This window comes from Acomys russatus, chromosome 1, assembly GCF_903995435.1.
Source record: "Acomys russatus chromosome 1, mAcoRus1.1, whole genome shotgun sequence".
In the NCBI taxonomy this organism is placed as follows: domain Eukaryota; kingdom Metazoa; phylum Chordata; class Mammalia; order Rodentia; family Muridae; genus Acomys; species Acomys russatus.
The window spans coordinates 24804628-24831585 of record NC_067137.1 but is presented as its reverse complement, the minus strand read 5'-3'; the positions used below and the strand labels follow the sequence as shown (position 1 = coordinate 24831585).

General features: G+C 45.1%; 1 protein-coding gene across 7 annotated transcripts in view; it reads left to right on the top strand.

The window, feature by feature from the left end:
- The first annotated feature begins 1035 nt into the window (after window positions 1-1035).
- The window catches only part of Dtnb (dystrobrevin beta), a 211532-nt gene continuing 185609 nt past the window's right edge, over window positions 1036-26958 (top strand). For all 7 annotated transcript variants that reach the window (XR_007830408.1, XR_007830406.1, XR_007830405.1 and 4 more), the window contains exons 1-2: window positions 1036-1193; window positions 20626-20693. Coding sequence is in view for 2 of the 7 variants with exons in the window: in XM_051142956.1 (XP_050998913.1) it covers window positions 20627-20693 (67 nt within the window). In the remaining 5 variants the exon portion in view is untranslated. The remainder of the gene's footprint in view (window positions 1194-20625; window positions 20694-26958) is intronic.

The following is a 26958-nucleotide window of genomic DNA, read 5'->3' as shown; positions in this document are numbered from 1 at the left end:
GGGAGGCAGAGGTAGTCAGATTGCTGTGAGTTCGAGGCCAGCCTGGTCCTGTGAGTGAGTGAGTCCAGTGCAGCCAAGGCTACACAAAGAGACCCAGTCTCAAAAAACAAACAAACTAAAAAGCTAATATGAGGGGCTGGAGAGATAGCTCAGCAGTTAAGAGCACTTTCTATGTTATCAGAGAACTTGAGTTTGATTTCCCAGCACTCACAAGGCAGCTCACAGTTCCAGATGATCCAACACACTCTTTTGGCCTCCTAAAGGCACACATGTGGTGCGCACATATACTTGCTGGCCAAACACTGATACACATTAAAAAAAAAAAAAAACTTTTAAAAAATGGTAGTATGAGCTGGTAATAGGTTGATAGGTAGGTAGGTAGATAGACAGAGTGTTGTCACCGCCCCCGCCCCCATTCGGCTTCTTTGTTCAATTAATGTCCAAATGCTCCCACTTTCAGGAACTACTGTGCAACTAAGCGGAAGTAATCTGTCCCTCCTCATCCTCTCACAGCATCCGGCTGTGGCTTGGCTTCGCGCAGGGGGCTGGACTCGGTCCTTCGCAAGGCTGCTCTTCTCCTCAAGTTCCACACTCCTGGAGATCAGGGGCCGTGGTGACCCAGATCGTGTCCACCAGGCACCAGGAGCAGCGTCAGTGCTCAGCGAGCCTGCTGAGTTAATGTGGAAAGTCACTCGGGGCAGGACCCCGCATTCGAGACGCGGGTGAATGATTCACCCGGTGTTTCTTCGCATTCCTTACGGTGCAGTCACGTCGGCGCAGCATCCAGCCGCCGGGCAGCTACCTGTGGAGTGGCTGCACGCCTCCGCCTCCGCGGCCCGCGCGCGGCGGAGGCCCGGAGGGGGCGCGCGAACCCGCGGGAGGGCACTCGGCCGCCTCCCCGCCCCCTCTGGCGGCGGAAGCCCCGCCCCCTCCGCGCGCACCCGCCCTCGCCCTCGCGCCCTCGCGCCCTCGCGCCGGGGGCGGGCTCGCTGCGCGTGCCGGGAGGGGAAGCGGCGCGAGCCGGCGCCGGGAACGTTCGCCGCGGGGGCGGCTCCCGGGCCTGAGTGGGCGCAGCCGCCTCAGTCGCTGCCGCCGCTTCAGCCGCCTCAGCCGAGGGGGGCCGGGCTGGAGGAGGCTGCGGCCGCCGGAGAGCCACGCTACGGCTCCGCAGCTCCGGCCGGGAAGCGAGCCAGGTGAGGGAGTCCGCCGGGGCTGGAGGAGCGAGAAGGGAGCCCATGGGGAGGCGGAGCGCGCGGCCCTGGAGCGGCGACCCTTGGGAGGCAGCACGCCGGGCCGGGGAGCTGGGGTGGAGGCGGGGGAGGGAGAGCTCCGGTGACCCGCGCGCGCGGGGGGCCGTGGGGCTGAGTGCGCCTGCTGATGCAGCCCGAGCCCGACTCGCGGGGAGGAGGCTCTGCGTTAGGTGCTGAAGGGGGCGAAGGCGGCAGGTCCTGGCAGAGGGCAGGTGAGGCAGGCAGGCCCTGGCAGAGGGAAGGGAATCCATTCCAGATCACCTCTCGGTGTCTCTGGAGGCTCCCGGTAGACCAGTCTGTCCAACCCAGGTCATCCTTGATAGGCACAGTGTCCCGAGAAGGAGGATGCAGCTGACGAATGCTTACTGTTAAGTTCCTGTGCCAGGCCTTAGGGAATCAGGGAGACCTTCCAGCATTCTCTGCAAGCGTTTATTGATTAGCTACGGAGCAGGAGAGAAACCACGGTCAGCGCCGGGCGGGGGGCGGGGGGGTCCACGACTTAGTCACTCCCAGCTATCGCTTGCTGTTGAAGTGCTGACAGTTCGGCTGTGAAAGTAGCGTATAAAAATGTAAAGCGCTCTGTTTTCTGCTTCTTGCCCTGTTCACTTCAGGTCTCTTTAGGCTTCTCGCAGCCCTGGGAAACTGGAACCATAAGTTGCTTGGTTTGTGGAGAAAGCAGGAAACTCGAGGAAAGCTGATTGGGAGCTATTGAGGAGAGGTTTGAAGGGTCTTAGCGACGTTTAAAAGAGAGGGGAAAGACATTTGGAAAGAGGATCTTGCCTGCCTAACTGGAATTAAGCCCCATGCCTGTTTTCTGCCCAATCCTCAGGATGTGGCCTGGATCCCGACAGCCCCTGCAACTGATGCCCACCGCATGAGTGTGTGGAGGAGGCAGGGCATCAGTCTCGGGAGAGTTAGGGATTGTTGGTGGACTCCCTCAGACTCTCTTTGCCTCCTCGGATAACCTAGGGTTTGGGGTAGGTTAAAACAGTGGCAGACTCGGTGTGGCCATTCGTCTGCATCCCTGAGGTTCTAGCATGTGGAGCGCCAGGGGGCCGTTCTTTGGTTTGGGTGGTTGCTTGGGATCCCATTCTGGTCCTTTCTCTCATTGGTTCCCCCACCCCCACCCGTGACGTTCCAGGAGGACAGAGGGTGCTTTTGCCTAGAGAACACTTTCTAATTTCTACCCTGCCTCTTGGATCTTAGCTTTGAGGTGAGAGAATGCTTCTGTCTGTCTCCTCAGCTCTGTAAGGGCTGGAGCTCTGTCCTCCTCCACCTTGGTTGGCCTCTCCGGCCTTAGGCTGCTGAAACAGCCTGGCTTGCAGTGCTTGTCGGGTTACTTTGCTTGCCAAATTAAAACTTGACCTTTTATGAGTTCTCTGAGGATTTTTATCAAGACATAAGTAGAACTACCTCTTAACGGGGTTGCGCAGTCAAGGTGGTGCTGGCAGAGTCTTTGTCTTCACTGGATTTTGCCTGGGAGATAGAATTTCTACTAATAGTTAAACCGGAAACAGGATTTCCAGTTACCATTTATTTCATGTCTTCGATGTTAACACATCTGAGCCTCAGTCACCTCATATAAAGAATAAAAGCAATATTAATCAAAATTTGGCATTGCATATATATATTAAGCCTTGAAGAACATACATTTATTTAGTCTTTGTTAGTATCTGTACTCCAGAGTGCAACCATTAAGTACGTGGCTCTGCAATTTTGGGTGCCTTGTTTCAGGCTCTTCTAATACTTTATTTAGATATTTAATTTACATTTATTTCAAAATCAATGCTCCCCAACTCTGTTTTTTTTGAAACAGGGTCTTGCTGTGTAGCCCCAGCTGGCATGGTGCTCCATACACTGTACAGCCTAGGCTATAGACTGGCTTCGAATTTGTGGCTGTCCTTCTGTTAGTCTCTTGTGTGAACTACCATGCCTGGTTAAAAGAAACTTTTTTTTTTTTTCCCCTGGAGACAGGGTTTCTCTGTGTAGCTTTGGCTGTCCTGGACTCACTTTGTAGACCAGGCTGGCCTCGAACTCACAGCGATCCACCTGCCTCTGCCTCCTGAGTGCTGGTGTTTACTTGTTTTTGAGACAGGATTTCTCTGTGTGTCTCTGGCTGTCCTGGACTTGCTTTGTAGACCAGGCTAGCTTTGAACTGTCTCCGCTTGTGTCTGCCTCCCTGAATGCTGGGATTAAAGGCGTACACCATCATGCCAGGCTGTTTGTTTTTCTTAAGATAGGGTCTCTCTATCTTTAAAAAAGCCTTTACTGACTGAACTTAAGGCTGTCCTCCTATCCAATTCTATGGGATTACAGGTATGATAAAATGGCTAGATTTTTCATGTTGAGTTGGATGTTTTGAAGAACCATATACATTGCCAGGTGTGGTGGCACATGCCTTTAGATCCCAGCCCTCAGGAGGCAGAGGCAAGCTGATCGCTGAGACTTCAAGGCTAGCCAGGGTTCCATGCTAAACACTGAACAAAAAAATAAAGCAAAACAAAGTAACACAAGCGCCCCCCCCCCAAAAAAAAAACCCACCACCACCAACAAAAGAAAAACCATGTATACTTTGTAACTTATCCCAACCAAAATATATACATTTGTATCACCAGAAGACCAACCCCTGCTGTCTTGGGACAGACCCTCCTCCTGTTTTATGTATCCCAAATCTCACAAGCATTAGAGTTGTGGTTTTTAGATGTATAGCCAATTAATTGTATGCTGCCCAGTTTTAGGGGTGTTATTTACATTGGGGTCTCTGTGCCTGGTAGCTCCTGGAGTTGCAGTGGTCTGTGCAGCTCAAAATGTGTACTTGCTTGTAAAATACTGAGAGTAAAACCCCTTGGCATCCCTACTCCTTTTTTATACTATATACCATTTTGTTGTTCTCTTCCTGGGCCTTTTCCTGTGCATTTACTTTCTTGCATGTGTTGTATGGTATGTGGGTATCCATGCACATGTGTGTTCATGCCTGTGAAAGTCCAAAGTTGACACTGGCTCTTCTCAGTTGCTCGCCTAATTACTACGTTCAGCCTCCTCCTGAACCTGAAGCTGGCCAGTTATGTTAGTCCAGCTAGCCAGTTTGCTCTGGTGGTTCCCTGTCTGTCTTCAGAGTGCTGGTATTACAGGCGGTGGCTGCGCCTGCATGGCTTGTATGTGGTTCTAGAGATTTGAACTCAAATCCTCATGCTTGCATGTCAAGTGCTTTGCCCACGAGTCATCTCCAGCTCTCTCCATGTGGTTTACTATGGCACACTGTTCAGCTCTGTAACTCTCCCCCTGATGTTGGAGCATAGGGATCTACCTGACTCTACTGTGTGATTTCTTAGTAGTCTGTAGTGTATTGTACTTAGTATATTTAAGCCTCTCCTATTAGTGTCAATTGTTCAGTGAATGGAAAGTAAATACACCTTCCAGTCTGAGGATTTTTTTTTTTTAACAAAAACAAAAACATTATATTTACTTGTAGATAAGCTTCAATGTCATAAATATATGAGAAAAATTTCCTAAGTGACTGTGTGTGTGTATGTGTGTGTGTTTTCAGAAAAAATTCTCAAGCTGGTGATATGGCTCAGCAGGTAAAGGCACCTTGTCACTAGTCCTGTGACCTGAGTTCAGTTCCTGGAACCCACATGGTGGAGGGAAGAACTGGTTCCTGCGGGCTGTCCTCTGACCCCCGTCTGCTGTAGCATGGGAGTACCCACACTCATGCATACACACAAACAAGTGCAGTAAAGAATTAAAAAATTTTTTTTTCTCTATCTCAAGCTATGAATCATATTTACTGGTTTCTTTTACTTAGTAATATACATTTATAGTTCTCCTATATCTCTTAATGGGCTGATGGCTTATTTCATTTTTGCAACAAATAATATTCCATTAAATGGAAATACCAGTTTGTTCACTCATCTAGTGAAAGTTTTTGGTAATTGTGAATTAAACTGTTGTAATCTTAAGTGTGCAATTTTTTTGTTGTTGTTTGTAGACACAAGTTTTTTTTTTTTTTTTTACCCACTTGAGTAAATTAGGAGTGCAACACTAGATCTGAATAAACAGATCAAGTATACGTTTGGCTATCTAGGCCAATATCTGTTCGGCTGAGCAGGCTTCTGAAGTGACCACCATTTTGCATTGGCAGTAATTTTTAACATTTATGTCTAGGTGTCCCTAAATATGCTTGTGGAATCAGTCTTGTCACACTGTCTGTGAGCATAACTATCTGGGATGAGTTACTATTCAGTTACTGCTGTCGATGGCCCGCTTTTAGCTGGGTTTTTCCCCGTGCATGTTGAGTGTCTTTCACTCTCCTGTTTCTATGCTTACCCTTTTGCCTGTTGTATGTGGGATTTCAGGTGTTCAGCTGGCCTGCAGGAGTCCCAGACTAGAGTCAGATATGACTGAGGGTCAAGGGTCTTGCCCTCATGAATGTACATCCATCTGTCTGTCCTGGTTCAATTCCTGGCCAGGAATCTGTTTGCACATCCCCGCTGATCCAAGCCCCTAGCCTTATATAAACTGCATTCTAGGCAGAGACTGACAGTGCATTTTAAGCTGCTTTTCCGCTCCAGTCTTATCCCTGGTCCTCAGCACAGAGTCTGGCGTAGATGCCTCCTGTTCCCCACCCTCCTTTGCTTGGAATTGTATCCCCCTGCAGGAGGTGCAGGTTCTGGAGCCAGAATCCAGCCTGTAGCTTTGTCTTGCTCATGTCTCTTGTGTTTATGATCAGAATGGAAGTTTTTCTTGTTTTCAAGCTTTGTATTTTGATTTTCATTAAACATTTTTAAAATTGACTTGAAGCAAAGGGGTTGCAGTTAGGTGGTTTGTACGGTGAATAGAGAGGTCTGAGTTGATCTTAGGATCTTACCACTGTCTTCTTAGTGTTGTCACTTCATGTACCAGAGTTGACAGTGGCACTAGAAAATTTTTTTTCCCTGAATGGAAATGCTTACAGTGTTTTGCTAGTAGCTGTAACATTTGCTGAAGCTTTTTGGCTGATGTTTCTTGTCAGTTTAAGGATGTTTCTTCTGGTTTTGCTTTGTATTTTTATTTAATGTTAAATTTTAATCAGTGGTTTGTTTTTGGCATTTGTTGAGATGATTTTTTTTTTCTTTCTCTTTAGTATGGTAGAAATAGGGTAGACTGCTGGGGCTGGAGAGATGGTTTATGGGTAAGAGCCCTGGTTGCTCATCATGAAGACCTGAATTTGATTCCCAACATACCATGATAACTCATTCAGTCGCTGGGCACCCGACACCCTCTTTTGGACTCTGTCGGCCCTGGGCAAGTGCATGGTACACAGACGTACATGTAGGCAAAACAGCCATATACATTGAAATAAAAATAAAAACTCTTAAAAACAAATAGGATGAACCACTTTGTGTTGTAGTTAACTGAAAGACATGTTCACAGTTTAATTCCTTTCTTTGTTTTAAAAGATTTTTCTGAACAGAGTCTCAGTTTGTCACTACTGGCTGGCCTAGAACTCACTGTGTAAGCCAGGCAGGCCCCAACTCATGGCAGTCTCCTGCCTCAGCCACTGGCATTATAGGCATCTGGTACCCTACTCAATTACGTTAAATTATTTTTATATTTTCTGAGATAGAGTCATATGTTTGGCTTCAGACCCAGTGTGTAGTTGGTGATGATCTTGAACTTCTGCTCCTTCTTCCTCTATCTCCTGAGTCCTGAGATGACAAGGTTCGAACCACTAAGCCTAGTTCATGCAGTGTTGATGTCGGAACTCAGGGCTAGCAAACACTGTGAGCATGTCCTGCATTCCGGTTCAAGCACTGCAACAGAGCCGCATCTCCAGCCCCTCGATCTTGAATTTATGTGTATTGCTAGCACTGTAGATAAACTAAAACAGTACTGAAACGCTGTGATAATCAGCAAATGTCTTTGTAACTGAGCTGCACTATAGTCAGAGTGCTTGATAGCTGATATTTGTTAGGCTCTTAGGTTGTGCCAGGCATTGTGCTAAGCATTTCACATGATTTATTTGCTAATTAGCCTAGCCCCGTTAAGGTTAATTCAGCTGTTCCGAGGTCTGGGTAGTTGCAGAGTATGTTACTGTGTTTTTTACTGGAACCCAGTGAATGCTCTTAGATTTCTTACAAGAAGGTATCTGGTTTTAAATTTGTTTTTCCTGGCACTCCTTTTAATTTGTAAAAAAAAGAGTAATTATTAGAGGAAGGATATTTGAAAATTTTCCTGAAATGAACAACAGAGTGTTTGTTTGTTTGTTTTTAATTAGAGGTGGTTTTGACTATATTTGCCATAGTCCAAGCTTAGACCTACCTGTGTGTCACACTGACATTCAGGGAAGTCTGACAGGTCTTGCAGGAGACTACTTATTTGCCAGAGTGCATTGTGTGTGCATGTGCATGTGGAGGGCAGAGGGCAGCCTCAGGGTTGTCCCTCAGGCACTATTCACCTTCATTTTTGACTTAGCATCTCTTACTGGCTTCAGGCTGGCAGATTTGGCTAGTGTGGCTAGCTAAAGAGCACCAACGATCCACCTGTCTCTGCCTCCTCAGGGCTGGGATTATAACTGCTGGCCACCAAGCCTGGTTTATTTATTTACTTATCTTTCTGCTTACACATATGTGTGTGGTGTGTGTATGTGTTTATATATATCGAGGCCAGAGACGATGTGTGATGTCTTCCGTGAGTGCTTCTCTGCCTTACATACTGAGGCCAGGTCTCCCACCTGGATCCAGGAGCTTGCTTATTCAGCTAACCTAGCTAGTCAGCTTGCTCTGGGCAGCCCCATCTCATGAGTGCAGGCTGCCCATTTCACATTAATGTGGGTGCTGGGCATCCAAATCCCAGTCCTCATGCTGTGTGGCCAGTGCTTTACCCCACTGAACCATCCCCACACATGAGACAGGGTTTCTCTGTGTAGCCTTGGCTGTCAGGGACTCACTTTGTAGACCAGGCTGGCCTCAAACTCACAGCGATCCACCTGCCTCTGCCTCTGGAATGCTGGGATTAAACGCGTGTGCCATCACGGCTGGCCCCCAGGGTTTTTTAAAACATGGCCTTTTGTGAACTCAGATCTTGGTCCCTGCAAGGTGAGGGCTTCACTGCCTGAGCTAGCTCCCTAGCTCATACCTGAAGGCTTTGATGTGACAGAGGTGCAAAGGTTAAGTAAGAAACAAACAACCAATTCAAATGGAAGGAAGGCTCTTCTAACAGTTCTCGCAGTACATTCCTGAGGGTTCTCTCCCTCTGCTTTCTTCAGTCTGTGTGCTGTGGCAGTTTCTTAACCTCTGCCTGTAGACAGTGTCCAGCCCTGTACCACATTGTCTTCCTGGGACAGGACAGACGGGAGGATTCTTGTCACCCTCTCCCCCACAGCTCAGTGAGGGCACCACTGTTTTGGAGATTTCCTTCCTTTTTCATCTCCTCCTGCTGCTTGCTTTGCAGAGGGTGATATACACAGTGGGGTGGAGAGGGAGGGCTTTATAGTCACATCCTTGGCTACCTAAATTGCTTCATAGTCTTAGGCTTCAGTCTCCTTAGCTACTTATAACGTCTATAGTCCTGACTTGCTCCTAGGCCTATCTAGCACAGTCCAGACTTCTCAGTCTAGGGTTTTGTTTTGTGTCATTTTTTTCTTGAGACAGGGTGTGTCTTGCTGTATTGCCTTGAACTCACAATACTTCCTGCCTCAGCCTCCCGAGTGCTGGGATTTCAGGCAAAGCCACACGTGGCCGTTATTTTGAGAGCTGTGGCTTCTTCCAGAATTCGGAAGTGGATATGTAACCTATCCACTGATAACTTCCTCTCTGTGTGTAATGACAGGCCTCAGTGGCACGTGGTAGGGGATGGGAGCTGGTGGTGGTAACATCTTAGCCTGGCTAGACAATTCTCCTTTTTTGTCTGCCTGCACTATTTGGATATACTGCCGCTCAATTCTGCCTCCCTCAGTGGGCTTTCAGGTTATACTATTTGATTTGAAGGAAATGAACCTTGCTAGATAGATGACTGGCTTAACAAAATTCCTGCAAAGAAACTGCAGGTGGATTTTTGGTCAGCTGAAGAGTGTAGTGACACTGCAAGCGTACTTGCAGGACACGGGAAAGCAGAATGGACACTGCTGTTCACATGCTGAGCTTGTCAGTCAAACACAAAATACAAAAACAATGATCTCATTGTGTTGCTGTAGAATCAGCCGAAGCAACCAAACATACCCCTCTAGCTATTAAAAATGTTGTTTGTCTACATGTTGAGTTTATTGTGCCTGAAGGTGATATTATGATGATGTAGGTTTTTATTTTTTAATTTTTTGGAGATAGTTTCTCTGTATAGCCCTGGCTGTCCTAAAACTAGCTCTGTAGACTGGGCTAGCTTTGAGCTCACAGAGATCTGCCTACCTCTGCTTCTTGAGTGCTGGAGTTAAAGGCATGCACCACTATTGCCTGGCTTCCATGTGAACTTTCAATGTGTTTTCTTGCTGCTTCTGTTTTCCTAAGATACCTGAATATGTTGCTTTAAGTATTGCAGCACCAAAAGCCAGGCATGGTGTTCCACACCTGTAATTCTAGTGCTTCAGAGACTACACTAGGAAGATTGCTTGCGTTTGAGGCCAGGTTACATACATCTAGAGTTCCAAGCAAATTCAGGCCTGTGCTACATAATGAATTCTGTTTCAAAAACAAAACATCCTACCAGTCATACAAAAAAAGTATTAGTGAATTTTCTTTAGTACTATAGTCTAAATATATTTATTTTATGTATAAAATAAAAAATTATTTTATGTATAAAAGTATTTTTTAGTAATATTTTCTACATTTTAATGCTGTTCTTAATTTGAGGCTTTTGTTTTAATAGCTATTTCTTTTTTAAAAATAATTTATTAAACTTTATTTTATCAGTGTCAGATCCCTTGGAACTGGAATTACAGACAGTTGTGAGCTGCCATGTGGGAGCTCGGAATTGAACCCAGGTCCTTTGGGAGAGCAGATAATGCTCTTAACCACTGAGCCATCTCTCCAGCCCCTTAATAGCTATTTCTTAGTCGTTTTCTGTTGTGTACAACCTACAGGCTTAATTATCTGAGAATGTACATTTTGTTCATTTTTGGTAGTCAGTCTATAATTAGATTTTAAAAGACTTAGAAAATATTTTTTTTTCCAAGACAGGATTTCTCTGTGTAGCCTTGACTGTCCTGGACTCGCTTTGTAGACCAGGCTGGCCTCGAACTCACAGCGATCTGCCAGCCTCTGCCTCCCAAGTGCTGGGATTAAAGGCGTGCGCCACCACCGCCCAGCTAAGACTTAGAAAATTTAATGTGTATAAATTTGTTTGGTTTTTTTTTTGTTTTTGAAGCAGGGTTTCACAGGGTAGCCCTAGTTGGCCTGGTAGTTTATGTAGGCCAGGTTGGCTTCAGACTTACAGAGATGCACCTGCTGTTGCTTCTGAGTGCTGAGATTAAAGGCATGTGCTGCCATGCCTGGCATGTATCAATGTTTGGCGTGTGCACCAGATGCATGCCTGAGGTCAGAAGGGGGCATTGGATCCCCTTGAACTAGAGTTAAAGATGGTCCAAGCTCTTCAAGTGCTTGAAATTGAACTTGGGTCCTCTGCAAGTGTAACAGGTGTTTTTAAACCACTGACCCATCTTTCTAGCCTTCACAATTTTATTTATTTATTTTTCTTTGTATAGCTCTGGCTGTTCTAGAACTTGCTCTGTACACCAGGCTGGCCTTGAACTCATAGAGAGCCACCTGCCTTTGCCTCCCAAGTGCTGGGATTGAAATGCTCAACCATGCCTGGTTGTTTGTGGTCTTTTTGTTTGTTTGGTTTTTGAGACAAGATTTCTCTTTTAGTCCTGGCTGTCCTGGATTTACTTTGTAGGCCAGGCTGGCCTTGAACTCACAGAGATCCTCCTGCCTCTGCCTCCTGAGTGTCGGGATTACAGGTGTGCGCCACCACACCCACACCCACACACAGCTCTGTTTATGGTATTTTAAAACTAAGCATGCGACAGACTAAACTGAAAACGGTTTGTTTTTGATTTTGAGACAGAGTCTCTAGTGGTCCAAGTTGGTCCTCCTGCCTCTATCCCCCCTTACCCCCCAGGGCTGGAAATACAGGTGTGTGACACTATACCTGGTTCTTTATTTGAGTTTTTTATGATTTAAATTCTGTGACTATCTAGTACCTTAATATTTTCTTAGCTCAGTGACAGATTTTTAGAAGTTTCTTACTTTAGTAAGGAAAGACAAAGTTCACCATTACATATTGAATATTCTCATTGCGTGCTTCATCCATGCACCCACCCTTCCATTCCCCCTGCTTGGATGAACAGTGGCGGCTTTGCTGTGTTCGGCACCTTGCTTTTTCTAGGTCTTGAATTTGGAGTACTGCAGAGTGTGGTGTTTTTATGTTTGCGTCTTCCCTTTTGTATTTCTCACTCATGTTTAAACTTCCTTTGTGTCATTTCCAAGCTCAGCACTTCATCTTATTGCTGAACAACATTGCTCCTTAGGAAGAGCTGTAGTTTATTTACACAGCCACATGTTGAAGGGCATCTTTGTTGTTTCTAGTGTTTATCAATTAAGAATACAACCAGTTTGCTGGTTGTGGTGGAGCATGTCTTCCCCCCTCCCCAGAGTTTCTCTGTGTAGCCTTGGCTGTCCTGGACTTGCTTTGTAGACCATGGCCTCAAACTCACAGTGATCCACCTGCCTCTGCCTCCTGAGTGCTGGGATTAAAGACATGCACCACCATGCCCGGTTTTTTGTTTTGTTTTTGTTTTTTTTTTGTTTTTTTGGTTTTTCAAGACAAGGTTTCTCTGTGTAGCCCTGGCTGTCCTAGACTCACTTCTTAGACCAAGCTGGCCTTGAATTTACAGAGATCCGCCTGCCTTCACCTCCCAAGTGCTGGGATTAAAGGCGTGTACCACCATGCCTGGCTTGAACTTTTTTTTAAAGGTTTATTTATTTATTTATTATCTATTCAGTGCTCTACCTGCATGTATGTCTGCAGGCCAGAAGAGGGCATCAGATCACATTATAGATGGCTGTGAGCTACTCTGTGGTTCCTGGGAATTGAACTAAAGACCTCTAAAAGAGCAGTCAGCGCTCTTACCCTATGAGCCCTCTCCAGCCTGTTTTTTTGGTTACTGAGTTTTAAGCTTTATTTCTAAAAGTTGTATGTGCTTTGAAAAAATATTTTCTGTTTGTGTGTGTGTGTGTGTGATATGAGTGTGGCCACAAGTGCCGTGGGGTGTATTTAGTTGCCAGAGGACAGCCCTGCGGAGTCAGGCCTCTACTTTCATCTCTCTTCTGGGCATCGAGCTGAGCTCCCCAGTGCTCTACTGAGCCATCTCACTGGACTGAAAATACTTTATTTTATTCTGCTTGTTTTCACTTAAAAAAAAAGTTTGCAGAGTAGTTAATTGTGATAAAGATTCAACTTAGAAAACTTTTTATCTCATGAGCTGTTGTTTTTGATGTTCTGTGTAAAAACTTGTTCCCTCGGTTTGGGTTTGGGCCAAGAATATTAAACAGCCTCGTCTAGGAACTTGGAGGTTAGTTTTAAGGTTGATGATGCTTTGCTTGTGTCTCACGCACGGCTGGGACTCTGTTTACCCTGTGTAGACTGTGCCTATGTTATGCCTTTAATTTGTGAGGAATGGAGCATCTGCCTGAGAGTGTAAATGGATGCTCTGAGGGGCAGCAGACAGGGTTATGTGCATACAGCCAGTGGGCATGTTTCTTTGTGTGTCTGCAGGATGAACTACAGGAAAATGGGGGTGGAGAGTCCTGAGATCAGGAGGTCATAGAATTTTATTTGTTCATTAAAATGCTTGAAGGTTTTGGCAGCAGAAATGGAGGAAAAAGGGAGTGGATATGAGAGTGACTGGGAGGAAGGATATGGCATGGTTTGAAATTAGAGTCAGCGTGTAAAAAGGATAATAGAGGGATATTGGTTATCTTTAGACTGTGTGGCTAAGAGAAGGCAGAATTCCAGGAGTCCAAGTGGAAGACAGTGGAAGTAGAGCGGTGTTTGCACACTCATGCAAGTATTGATGTTCCAGCTCCTGTCCCAACAGCAGGGCCGCGTGATCAGCTGTGGTGGTATTAGGGCTTTGTGAGTACAGGGCTGTTGAAATCCCAACTACAGAGATGCAAATAATAACACCTATAAAGCACCGGGGGAAATAATTGACAGTACTCAGTTTGTCTGCCTCAGAAGTTTGGACTTGAGGCAATCTGAATAATAAGCTTGGTTGAATGAACAGGTTCTTAATTTCTGCAGGAGCAGATTCTAGGCAAGGATTTGAATGCAAGTATTTTGCTTAAGAGGCTATCCCTGGAAAATCTGTTGGGCAGAGAGGAGTGGGATAAGAACAAGAAGATAGCAAATAAGGGCTGATTAGCCACTGTGTTAGCGAGCAATTAGCTGCTGCTTGTTCTCGCTGATGGCCCTTCTCCACCTTCTCCACCAGCCACTGGGTACGAGTGTTTCTAGGCAGTAGATTTATAATGTTTCAGGCCCGCCCTGAAGGAAGCAAGATTCCAGAGCTGGGGGGTGGGGAGGAGAAGGGGGAGGGGGTGGGGCGTGGAGAAGCAACTGCTGCCAGTCTGGGATGCAAGGCCTTGGTAAAGTGCAGACAGTGTGGGGGATGAGGAAGCTTTGGCACCTTCCTTAATACCTTCTTGTGGTTCCAGCATTTCCAACTTATTTTCTTTAGGATGGCATTTAGGCGTTGTATTGGAGGTTTAAGTGAGTCATTCCCATAGCACATCAGGATTGCCTCCAGGGGGTTTTATTTTATTAAATTCATGAGCCAGTGTCACACTTTTACTTACCAGCATATACTGGGCCTCCAAGTTCAAGATCCTTTCCCAGATATGTGTTGCAGTTACTCCAAGTACAGCAGGTGTTTGCTGAATCAGCCCCCCTCTTCCCAAATGTAGACATAGTACCTTCCTGTTCTAACTATGACAAGATTGGCTTCGTTCTTTTTTTCTTTTTAATGATTTATTTTTATTTTGTATGCATTGGTGTTTTGCCTACATGTATGTGTGTGAGGGTGTTTAGATCCCCTAGAATTGGACTTACAGACAGTTGTGAGCTGCCATGTGGGCACTGGGAATTGAACATGGGTCCTCTGGAAGAGCAGACAGTGCTCTTAGTTGCTGAGCCATCTCTCCAGCCTTGGCCTCTTGATCTTACTCTCCCAGAGGCAGGGGTAAATCTCGGAAGATAAGCATCTTTCAGGACCTAGTTCCAGCACAGGCCTTTGCAGTCTTTGCGCAGGAGAGGCTTTCATCTGTAGCAAGAGGGTCAGTGCTCTGTTTGCTGTTTCTCAAGTCTGTAGATTTCCTGTGTACTTTCTGCCCTGACACACACACAGCCTCCTGATCCAGCGTTCCCTACCAGCGTGCTATGTTTGTTCATTAGAATCAATGAGCCTACGATGACACATCATTCACTCCTTCACTCCCAAATGTAGTTTATGTTATGAGTGACTCAGTGTTGTATGTTCTTCAGTTTAAACAAATGGTACAATTGCACGTACCAGCCGTTATCAGACAGGATAGTTTTCATTGCACAAATATTCCTCTGTGTTCATTGGATTCATTTCCTGCCTTTAAAAAAAGATTTATTTTATCTATATGAATGCTCTATCTGCAGGTATCTGAATGTACACCTGCATATCAGAGCCACCATGTGGTTGCTGGGAATTGAACTCAGGACTCTGGAAGTGCAGACAGTGTTCTTAACTGTTGAGCCACCGCTCCAGCCCCTTTATTCCCCATCGTGACTCCAGTGTCATCATTCTTCACTGTCTGTAGTTTTGTGTTTTCATGGATGTTGTATAGTTAAAATGGTATTTTTTGTCCTTTTCAGATTGGTTTTGTGACAGGGTCTCACACGCCCTAGGCTGGCCTTGAACTTCCTCTGTACTGGCATTACAGGTACTCTCCTGGCTCTATACTGGCTCCTCTCCTTTAGTAATTTGCACTTAAGTTCCTTCAGTGTCTTTTTTTTCCCCCTGAGACAGGGTTTCTCTGTGTAACAGCTCTGGCTGTCCTGGAACTTGATCTGTAGACCAGGCTGGCCTTGAACTCACTGAGATCCTCTTGCCTCTGCCTCCCAAGTGCTGGGATTAAAGGCATGCACTTTTATTTATTTTTTTAAATATTGTCTTGGCTATTCTTTTTATGACTTTTTATGTCCGTTAGGAGTTGATATTTACAAAGTAACTTGCTGGGAGTTTGTTTGGGATTGCATTGAATCTATAGGGTGAGGTGGGTCCCCCCACCACCCACCCCAGACCGGGTTTCTCTGTGTAGTCGTGGCTATCCTAGACTCACTTTGTAGACCAGGCTGGCCTGGAACTCACAGCAATCCACCTGCCTCTGCCTCCAGAGTGCTAGGATTAAAGGCGTGTGCCACCATGCCTGGCTATAGATTGAATTTTAAGGAACTGGCATCTTGACAATGTTTAGTCTTCTTATATATGAACATGGAATCTTAGCAATTTATTTAGTTAGTTTTTGTTGTTGTTGTTGTTGTTGTTGTTTTTTTTCAAGACAGGGTTTCTCTGGGTAGCCTTTGCTGTCCTGGACTCCCTTTGTTGACCAGGCTGGCCTCGAACTCACAGCAATCCGCCTGCCTCTGCCTCTGCCTCCCAAGTCCTGGGATTAAAGGCGTGGGCCACCACTGCCTGGCCTTGATTTCAAATTTCAGTGTGTTGTTACTATAAGGGAAATGGATAGGCTTTTGTATATTGATTTTTGTGTATTGATCAGCTAACCTTGTGTAATTGCTTATTAGTTGGCAGACTTGGGAGATTCTTTTGGGTTTTCTGCGTAGATGATCATGTCAAGGTGAACATGGGCAGTTTCATTTCTTTCCTCTCAAGCTGGTTACCTTTCATTTCCTTTTTCCTTCACAGTTTAAACTCCTGTAGTTTTCCACACCAGCTGCTTTCCCTGCTTCTGCTGCCTACAGTGAGAGAGTGCCTGCCTGCTAGTCAGAGTAGGAGGGATGGAGGGGGAGAGGAAAAGATTGCCTCCACTCTGCTTTAGCAAACTAGAGGGCTTTCCTGGGTGTTTTTGTTTTGTTTTGTTTTTGTTTTTGTTTTTTAGCATGTGCTACTAGGCTTTGTTTGGGGAGCCTGGTGGTTCAGGCCTGGGGCTATGAGGGAAAGGTGTTAAAGCCTTCTTGGGTGGTCTCTTTAGTCTACCTGCTCATGCTTACTTCACGTTGTCTCTAATGACTTCATGTGCTTTATAAGTGTGCTCAGTGGCTGAGGTGGTTATATACTTACTCCAGATTCCAGGACCCAGAACTTTCTGGCTGGATAGTTAGCACTTAACAATCATCTACTGCAGCTCTCTGTTGCCCCATTGCAGTGAGTAACTTTCAGGCATCTTGGCTAGAGAATGAAGGGCTGAAGGAAATTCTCCTAGGAAAAGTGCAGCTGTGACAATATAGCCAGCTCCCAGCAATAGAAAAGTAACTACTGGTAAGCCACTGCAGGAGGAGATGGCTGGCCCAGACCTGATTCTGGGATGACTCTGTGTGTGTGTGTATGTGTGTGTGTGTGTGTGTGTGTGTGCGCGCACATCTGTGAGTTGTGCTGCTTTTCATGCCTCCATAGGATATTGACGTTGGGTGTTTTACTCTGTTGCTGTCTACATTAGATTTTGAGTCGGTTGCTCACTGACCTGGAGCTCACTGACTGGCTAGACTGGCGGCTCTTCAGCTGCTGAGATCAATTCATCCACCCACCTTGCCTGCACACACTCCCACCAGGGGTAGGGATTACAAGTGCACACCACCACATGTAGCTTTTTTGTGTGTGTGGGTGCTGGGGATCTGAACTTAGGTTCTTAGGTTTGTGCAGCAAGCAGGCTGCGCATTTCGCCACATCTGCAGTTCCCGCATCATTCTTCATTTTCCCCCCTTCTGTTTTTCCAGACAGGGTTTCTCTGTGTAGCCCTGGCTGTCCTGTCTTGGACTCACTTTGTAGACCAGGCTAGCCTCAAACTCACAGAGATCCTCCTGCCTCTGTCTCCCTGAGTGCTGGGATTACAGGCATGCACCGCTGCTCCTGGCTTGTCTCATTCTTTTCAAAACTTCTGAAGTACATAGTGTTTACTTCTATGATAGGCTGTAAATTATTGATGGATTTTCATAGTGCACTTCCATCTTTTCTTCTCCTTTCACATCTTTTCCTGCCCCGTTGGGTTTTCTTTTCTTTCTTAACTGTGAAAACAGACAAAACCAAATAAAACCTGGATGTATTAATTACTTGTCTTGTTGATGAGGCAAAAATGCCTGACTAAAGAGATGTAAGAAAGGGTTATTTTGGTTCACAATTTGAGGATCTCGTCCATAGTGGCTAATGGGGTTTGAGGCGGGTGGTTGCATTGTATCTGGGGAGCAGAAAGAGATTGCCAGAGCCGCTGGCTCCCAGCCACCACATCCACCAGCTAGGCTACCATCCCAGCCCTGGGCCAAGTGCTCAAATGCATGAACCTGTGCAGGACTTTTCACACTTACACCACACTAGTTGGTGTAGTGTGTATGTGTGTGTGTGTGTGTGTGAGAGAGATGCCATTTTAGCAACAAGGAATGAATCTTAGAGTGATTAAAGCTCTTCAAGAAGAGTAACAGAACTGAAACAAAAGCACAGGATGTGTGTGTGGTGGCGCACGCCTGTAATCCCAGCACTTGGGAGGCAGAGGCAGGCAGATCCCCATGAGTTTGAGGACAGCGAAGGCTACAACCCTATCTCAAAAAAAACAGGAGAGAGAGAGAGAGAGAGAGAGAGAGAGATTGAGATTGAGATTCTTCCGTAGATGATAATACAAAAATGAAGCCAGGCAAGAAAACACATGCCTAAAATCCCACCACTTAGGAAGCAGAAGGATTAGGAGTTCAAGGTCTTAGTTGTAAGCAAGTTTGAGTCTACCTTGGACTACATGAGACCATGCCTAGCCCTCATACCCCCTCCTAAGAAGAAAAAGGAAACAGAACTGGATAGGTATGGCTGTGTTCCAAACTCTATCTGCAAAAGCGGATTCAGACTTGCTCAAGAAAGTGTAGTTCCTGTAGTTTGTCAGTCACTAGTCATAGTCTTACATGCGTTCTGCGTGCTGAAATTGCCTGGCAGTACTTGTCGGTGGAGGCCAGTTAGATGACCCAGGATATACATTGCTTCCCAAGATGAGTCTGAAAATAAAACTAAAACTTTAGAAAATTGTCATTAAGCGTTCAGCAATCTCTAGGAATTTGTTTTCTCTGCTTTGAGAAAAGCGATGTAAAGGAATGCTAAGGTAGAAAGAGGTTTGACCTGTGTGGTTGTTCTGCTGTGTCTGTGCCAACAGCTGACTTTGTGAGAGATCAAGCCTGGGATAAGGGAGCAGTGGGCTTCTGAGTGGCCTCTCTACCCTTCCCTTTGCAGTTACAGACTACTAGAACCAACTCCTGTTTTTTCTTTAAGTCCTAGATTTTATTAGCTTGTTTTTCTGTTTCTGTTGGCTTTTCCCCCCTTACTTTCTGTTCAAAATTCTTTGACTTGGGGTAAATTGTAACCACCATGTGTGTTGAAGACTGATGACATTTCCATGACTCAGGACAGGCTCATTCTTGATCAAAATCTTAATTATGGACTGTTAAAGAATATATTTACGGCTGGGTGTGGTGGCGCACGCCTTTAATCCCAGCGCTTGGGAGGCAGAGGCAGGTTCTTTGTGAGTTCAAGGCCAGCCTGGTCTACAAAGAGAGTCCAAGACAGCCAAGGCTACACAGAGAGACCCTGTTTTGAAAAGAAAAAAAAAAAAAAAAAAAAAAAGAAAAGAATAAAAAAGGAATATATTTACATTTTAAAGTTTCTTTTTTGTTTGTTTTTCAAGAGGAGTTTTTCTGTGTAGCCTTGGCTGTCCTGGACTCGCTTTGTAGACCAGGCTGACCTCGAACTCAGCTATCTACCTGCCTCTGCCTCCTGAGTGCTGGGATTAAAGGCGTGTGCCACTATGCCTAGCTTTTTTTTTTTTTTTTTAAAGGAGGCCAGCAACTTTCTCTTTCTCTAGTGGATATGCAGTTTATATAGTTGTCATTTAGTTTGTGATCATAAGATATTTGAGAATGGTTTGTACTAGTTTAATGTGTAACAGTTTAATCATACTTGAGGGTGATTTACAACAGTTTAATCTACTCAGGGCAATGATCTGGCTTATGTTCAGCAGAACTTGGCACAGATAGGTCTGTATAATGGGTTGTGTTCTAGCTTTTTAGACATTAGAGACATGGATGTAAGTGTAAATAACCCTTACATGAAAAGCATGTTCAGGAGCTTGCGCATGCACTGGTGTTGTTATGTGCCCTTTAGCAGGCTAGCTTTCTTGGGATCTGTTGCCTAGTCTGTGAAGAAGGAACAACAGTAACAATAATGCAGGCACACATGTTTGTGTGTATGTGTGTGTGTGTGGGGGGGGGGTTACTGAATAGATGAGAGGAATGCAAATGATGGAATCTTGCTATGTTGTCCAGGCTGGCTTTGAACTACTAGGCTCAAAAATTCTCCTGTCTCAGCCTCTCAGGTAACTGGGACTTGAGACTCACAAATGTGAGGAGTCTTAACAGCTGGCATAGCTATCACTGCATGACAGAAAAATTCCTTTGAGGGGCTCTTTAATTTGGGAATGAATATCTTTTTGCTCAATATAGTTTAACCTAAAACAGAGTTTTTTGTTTTTTGTTTTTTCAAGACAGGGTTTCTCTGTGTAGCCTTGGTTGTCCTGGACTCACTTTGTAGACCAGGCTAGACTCGAACTCACAAAGATCCACCTGTTTCTGCCTCCCATAAAACAGAAGTTTTTATGTCTGTCTTGTGTCTGTAAATGGAAAATTCTGGGCTTTCATTCTGTTGTATCTGAAATCATATTTAGTAATACATTAATATATGTAAAACAGTGGTGGTAGAGGAAGCTGTCTGAACACACTCAACATTTCTGTAAAGAAAATAATCAAGTTTTGTAAAAGACATCCTTAGCCAGCCATGATGATGTAATTCCAACACTCATAAAGCTGGGGCAGGGGAGCTGCTATGAATCAGGCTAGTGTGGGCTATGTTATGAAGTCTAGAGCAGTCTAAGAGAAAGTATGAGCCTAGCTCCTAGAAAAGAAGTCCTGTATTTTCAACTCAGGAAGGAAGCACACCACGTCCTTTAGCTACGGACTGTTCAGTATCGTCCAGAAGCCACCAGAGAATGGGAGAGTGGTTCACCTTTCTTGGTGGGAGGCTCCCACTTTATGCACACGTTCACAGCTGCGCAGTAAGCACTTGGGTGAGTCTTCACACTGTGCCTTGGCTCATCCTGTCTTTCTTCGTCTCTAGGATGATTGAGGAAGGTGGGAACAAGCGGAAGACCATGGCGGAGAAAAGGCAGCTCTTCATAGAAATGCGTGAGTGTCCTGGGCTCCCACCATGGAGTACTGGGCGGTTGTTATTTTTACCAAGCAGTAGTTTTGTTTTGTTTTTGTTTTTTCTGAGACAGGGTTTCTCTGTGTAGCTCTGGCTGTCTTGGAACTCTCTGTAGAGCAGGCTGGCCTTGAACTCAGAGATCCACTTGGCTTTGTCTCTCAAGTGCTGGGATTAGTAGTTTTAGTCAGTTGGTAATTGTATGTTAGAAGCCTCAGAGAAGGAAGAATGGGAGTTCTAGAACCAAGGATTTGGGGGACTCAACGCTACTACATATAATTTACTTGAAAGGCTTGAGACTACCCCCTCTATCCCCATCCCTCCAGGGTTTCACTGTATACCTCTGTAGCTAGGAACTTGCAGGTAGGCCTGGAGGTAATCTGTGAGGTAGCTCACAGAGCTCTTGCCTGCTTCTGCCTCCCAAGTACTTTGAATTGCTTTCTTAGTTAAGATCATAAAAAATGAGGCAGAAGTGTTACATGGAATACCTGTGAGTTTAAGTCATACCTACTGTTTAGAACATTTTCTGCAGCTGTTGTTACCATAAGCTTGCAGGTGCTGATAGTGGTTAATAATTAATACATTACATAAATTACCTTTTACCAGATGCTAAGCATGCAGTAAAGACAACTACACGTTAGAACAATAGCACTATTAGAAAACCAAAAAGAAAGAGCTTTACTATACACTTAAAAAATCTTCCATTCAAATTATATTATGAAATGAGGAAGAAGAAGAAGAAGAAGAGGAGGAGGAAGAGGAGGAGGAGGTGGTGGTGGTGGCGGCGGCGGCGGCGACGGTGGCGGCCCCCCTGAGGAATTGTATGGTTCCCAGTATTTTATTTTGTGTGATATAAAATACCTCACAGTTATTGGCTCTCAGATTCCTTTATAGTATTCGTCTGGATTAGTCTTTGTAAACCCTTTAAAGACATTTTATGATCACTACTGCAAAGCTGGGTGTGGGCATGTGCCTGTTACTGTCCTGCTTGGAGGTGAGGCAGGAAGACCATGTGTTCGAGGACACCCTGAGTTACATAGTGAGACCCCATCTTTTTTTTTTTTTTTGCTTTTTGAGACAAGGTCTGTCTGTGTAGCCTTGGCTGTCTAGGACTTGCTTTGTAGCCCAGGCTGTCCTCAAACTCATGGGAATCCGCCTGCCTCTGCCTCCCAAGTGCTGGGATTACAGGCGTGCGCCACCACACATGGCTATATCCTGTGCTTTTGTTTCAGTTCTATTACTAAAGTCCATCCTTGAAGAAGAGCTTTAATCACTCTAAGATTCATTCCTTGTTGCTTCCCTGAGCGCTAAGATTAAAGGTGTGCGCCACCATGCCCAGCTGTGAGACCCTTTCTTTAAAAAAAAAAAAAAAAAAAAAATCATGGAATTGGTACTGCGTGGCTGAGTCAAGAAATAGGAGGCAGAAACCCAGACTAGGATAATTCATGAGGTACTTGAAGAATTCTAGAATTCTGTCTGTTGTGAGATAATTAACAGATGACTTTGCAGATTTTTTCAGCCCTCAGCATAGTTTGAGTCAGTGGAGGCAGAGGGTTAGGCTTGATAAGTGCTTGTTAGAGATAGTAGAGCAGCAGTGTAGGTATTGAGTGAAGTGGCCAGCCTGCTGGTTATGTCAGGCAGGTGCTTCCCTCTCCCTCACCTTCTGCCTCTAAAGAAGTGAAGTGCAGCTGAGCTTAGGTGCCCTGCCTTCTCTCTTCTTACCATGGTCTCATTAAAGCTGTCTTTGAACTCACCAACCTCTAGTCTCAGCTTCCCAAGTGCTGGGCTTACAAGTGTGTGTACACATGGCTGGCTCTGTTACCGAGTCTTGAATCTGCTCCTCCAACCACAGCCTGCTTTGGATCTTGGTTCCAGAGATTAATGGGTGTATAGCTTTAGACAAGTTTGTTTGTTTGTTTCTTTTTCTTTTTCTTTTCTTTTTTCTTTTGGTTTTTCAAGACAGGGTTTCTCTGTTACACAGAGCCTTGGCTGTCCTGGACTGTCTTTGTAGATCGGGACGGCCTCGAACTCACAGAGATCATCCTGCCTTTTCCTCCCTTGAGTGCTGGGATTAAAGGCATGCCCCACCACCAGCTGCAAGTTTTTTCTTTTATTCAAAAAATGTTAGAAGTGCCTTAGTTTCTCCTTCTATGCAATAATACTGACTTTGTGGAATTCTTGTGATTAACTACAATAATGCAAGGAAAGTACTGTGCACAGTGCCTGACGAAGAGTAGCAAATGTGGTACCTATGTTTGCTAAAATGTTTTAAAAGATTTTTAAAGATTTATTTTCTATGTTTGAGCATTTTTCTTATCTGTATGCCTGTGTGTCACATTTGTGACTGGTGCGCTTGGCGGACAGAAGAAAGCATTGAATCTCCTAAAACTTGACTTACAGATGCTTGTGAGCTGTTTGAGGTGGCTGCTGGGACTCAAACCTGGGTGCTCTGCCTGAGCACGAAGTGCTCTCAGCCACTGGACAGTCTTTCCAACAGCCACTTTAAAAAATGTTTATTATCCTTTTTTTAAAGAATTATTTTGTGTGTATGGGTTTTTGCCTACAAGTATGGGTGTATACCACATATGTGCCTAGTGCCGTGGAAGCCAGAAGACGGCACCTAGTCTCCTGGAACTGGAGTTACAGACAGCTGTGAGCTGCCATGTGGGTGCTGGGAATAATATTTGGGTCCTCTGGAAGAGCAGCCAGTGCTCTTAGCTGCTGAGCCATCTCTCCAGGCCTCTTATTGGTCTTTTTAAATTAAAGCAATAAGCAATCTGAAACTTTCTTCTAGTCTTAACTTTCTCACGTCTGTCAGTGTGCCCTAGATCACACTATGCATTATGTAGATTATGCCACATAAGCCCCTGCCATGTCTTTGCTCAGAGCTAGTTCAGTTTTTCCTTATTAACTTCATGAGAGTTCTAATCCAGAATTTACCTTTGGGCCTGTTTTTTGCCTTGTTCACAAGTTTCCAATTTCTATTCCATGGCTTGTGTTAACTTTTTATTGCCTGAGATGATGACTTTATAGAGGAACAGTTAGTGTTTCTCAGAGCTTGGAGGTTTCTGGCTTTTAATCGACCCCTCCCCCCCTTTTCTCCTCTTTAGTTTTTGCAGTGGTAGGCGTCAGCACTGGCCTCCAGCATGTGAGCAGATGTACGATGCCTGAGCTGTAGTCTTGGTGGGAGGTTTCAGCTTCTGTCAGTTGATCCTGCTGCATTTGGGCCTGTGGAAAGGTATCATGGTGGGGAGGACATGGCAGAGCAGAGCTGCTCACCTGTGCCTGGGATGCAAGAGAGCATCACCTTCTTTGATGCCACTCTGTGACTAGAAGACACGGTGCTACCTCTTGAGCCTAGTGCCACTTCCCAGTAGTGCCAAATTGGGACCAAACCATAGGCTTAGAGAGGCACTTAAAATCCTGACTAATTGGAGTGGGATGCCTATAATCCCAGCATTTGGGAGGCAAAATTAGGAGGATATTAATTTTGAGGCCAATCTGGGTTACATGACTAGACCTTGTCTCATAGCAAATCTAAAACAGAAAAACTGAAACAAAACACAAGAGAAGATCTAGACTTGCTCGCCATTTCCAGCAGGCTATATGCGTGCTGTCCCTGCATGCAGTGCTTCTGTCTCTGTACCTGCTGGGCTGTTCTGCTTATCTTTTGATATGAAGCAGCAGTTCCCCCACCCCACCCAACAGGGTTTCTCTGTGTAGCCCTGGCTGTCCTGGAACTCTCTCTGTAGACCAGGCTGACCTCAAACTCAGTGATCCACCTGCCTCTGCCTCCCAAGTGCTGGCAGTGTCACATGTGCCGGGCATTGTGGCACATGCCCTTAATTCCAGCACTCGGGAGGCAGAGGCAGGTGGATCGCTGTGAGTTCGAGGCCAGCCTAGTCTACAAAGTGAGTCCAGGACAGCCAGGGCTACACATAGAAACCCTGTCTCAAAAACAAAAACAAAAAACCCCATTTACCTATTTTTCTTGCATATGTGTACTGATGTACTCTGAGGTGCAAGGACAGCCTGTCGGAATCAGATCTCTCTCTCGTTGGATTCCAGGGATTGAACTCCTGTTATCAGGCTTGGTGGTGGGTGCCTTCACCTGCTGAGCCACCTTGCCAACCCTTTGTAATTATTATTTTTCTTTAGCTATGAATGATATGCTAGCTCAGAAATTTATAGATTTCAAATTAGGGATGCTCAGCCTGTATAGGGAGTTATTTTCTTTCCTTTTTTTTTTTTTTTGGGTTTTTCGAGACAGGGTTTCTCTGTGTAGCCTTGGCCATCCTGGACTCTCACTTTGTAGACCAGGCTGGCCTTGAACTCACAGCGATCCGCCTGCCTCTGCCTCCCGAGTGCTGGGATTGAAGGCGTGCCCCACCATGCCCGGCCTGGTAGTTATTTTCTTCTCTTCTGTTTGCTGCTTTATTGGTGGCTGACCTGGGAAAATGGAGCCAATGTTACTTAGACCATCAGCCAGTTTTTACGGAGAGGAATCACATGAGTTAAGTATCCAACCATGCAGGCCGCACCAGCAAAACCATATTATACAACAATAGCTAGTTGTAATGAGTAATTTGAAGTAAACTCACTCCTATATGCTGCACCTGGGAGGGGCTTCAAAGCACAATTCAAGAATAATTGTGTTTTGAAGAAACAGGTCTTGTTTTCTTGGAGCATTTTCACAAGCATTTAGAATTCCCATTGCATTCCTGCTAGGTTTCTTCTGTGTATCATGCCTAGTGTTCATCTCCTACAAACAGCATAAGCTAGAGTGTCTTAAAATCTGGAGCTGGTGGTATAGTGTAGTGGCAGAGTTCTTGCCTAGTGAACGGTGAGACCTCAGGATCAGTATTCAGCACCAAGGGTAGGGACGAGGAACCCCTTGTGGCAGCCTTAGCCTCATCACTGCCTTATTCTGTTCAGCCTCTTTATAGGAATATTAACAAATTCTATTTTTTATGACTTTGTACTTGTGTGTCTGTCTGCTTCTGTATGTGAGAACAGGAGCATGTGTCTGTAAATGTGGAGGCCAGAGGTCAATCTTGGCTGTTATTCCCACCTATTTTGCTTTGTTTTATTTTTTTGACAGAGGCTCTCAGTGGGACTGGGGCTTAGGGATCATAGGCTAGCTGGCTAGTGGGTTCCAAGGATATGTCTTGTCTTTGCATCCCTGCGCTGGTATTACACGTGTTTACTACCATGCCTGGCTTCTTACATGGATACCGAGGACTGAACTCAGTTCCTCATGCTTGTGTAGCAAGCACTTGATTGACTAAGCTGTCTCCTCAGTCCAATTCAGTCCTTTTTTAGAATTTTCCTTCTTTCATGTTTTCTCTTGGGTGAATTGAACTTCCACTTCACAACTTTTTATTTACTTGATTGTGATCCTTTTTGGGGGCGGGGGTTTACCCTATGTAAAATTAGCTTTTATTCACCTGGTTTAATTGTAGTCTCGGATGCTTACCGTGTCTATCTGCTACCCTAGGCCTAGTCCTGGAAGCTTCTCGCCTCTGTATAATCTGCTCTAGGCCTAGAATGTTTTTAGCCTCTGAGACTTAACTTCTGAATAAGCTCACCCTTTCTAGCTCTTTCTGAATTCTAGCTGGCTGGTTTAACTCAGCTGTTTGGCTCAAAACTCCTCTCCAAGCTGAGTGATTCAAACTGGCTTCTCTCAGCTTCCGTCTGAATTGCTCTGCTTGGCCTCATACTAACTTAGGCAATCTGTTCTAATCTTCTGGCTCCTTCTCATTCTCTGGATCGTTCTGTCTTCACCTGTGTTTAGCTTGTTCTCTCTTCAACCTGTCTCTATAAAGCTCTCCTGGTAATATTGTCTCCCTCTACACTTTCCCTCTTTCTCTCTGTGCTGTTCTCCAAAGTCCTCTTTTTCCTGTCTCTTCTGGTGAGAGTTGGGTCTATCCTGTCCTGACTCATTCTGTCAAATCTTTCTCTGATTCATCACTTTGTCTGCCCCTCAGTTAGACATCACTTTTGAAACAAACTAAATTAAATTTACCATCATTATTTGGGATTAAAGGTGTGTACTAAGTGCGTGTCTGTATTCCAGCCAGAGTAGTCATGTTGCTGGATTAAAATCCCTCTACACCCTAGAAGTTATAGCATCAATTAAAACAAAGTTCAAGCTTATTAACGTTTATAACGGCTCATTAGGCTATTGTAGGGTACCTTCTTTATGAAGAACACACTGTCTTTTAAAAATTTTGGGGAATACAATCCATT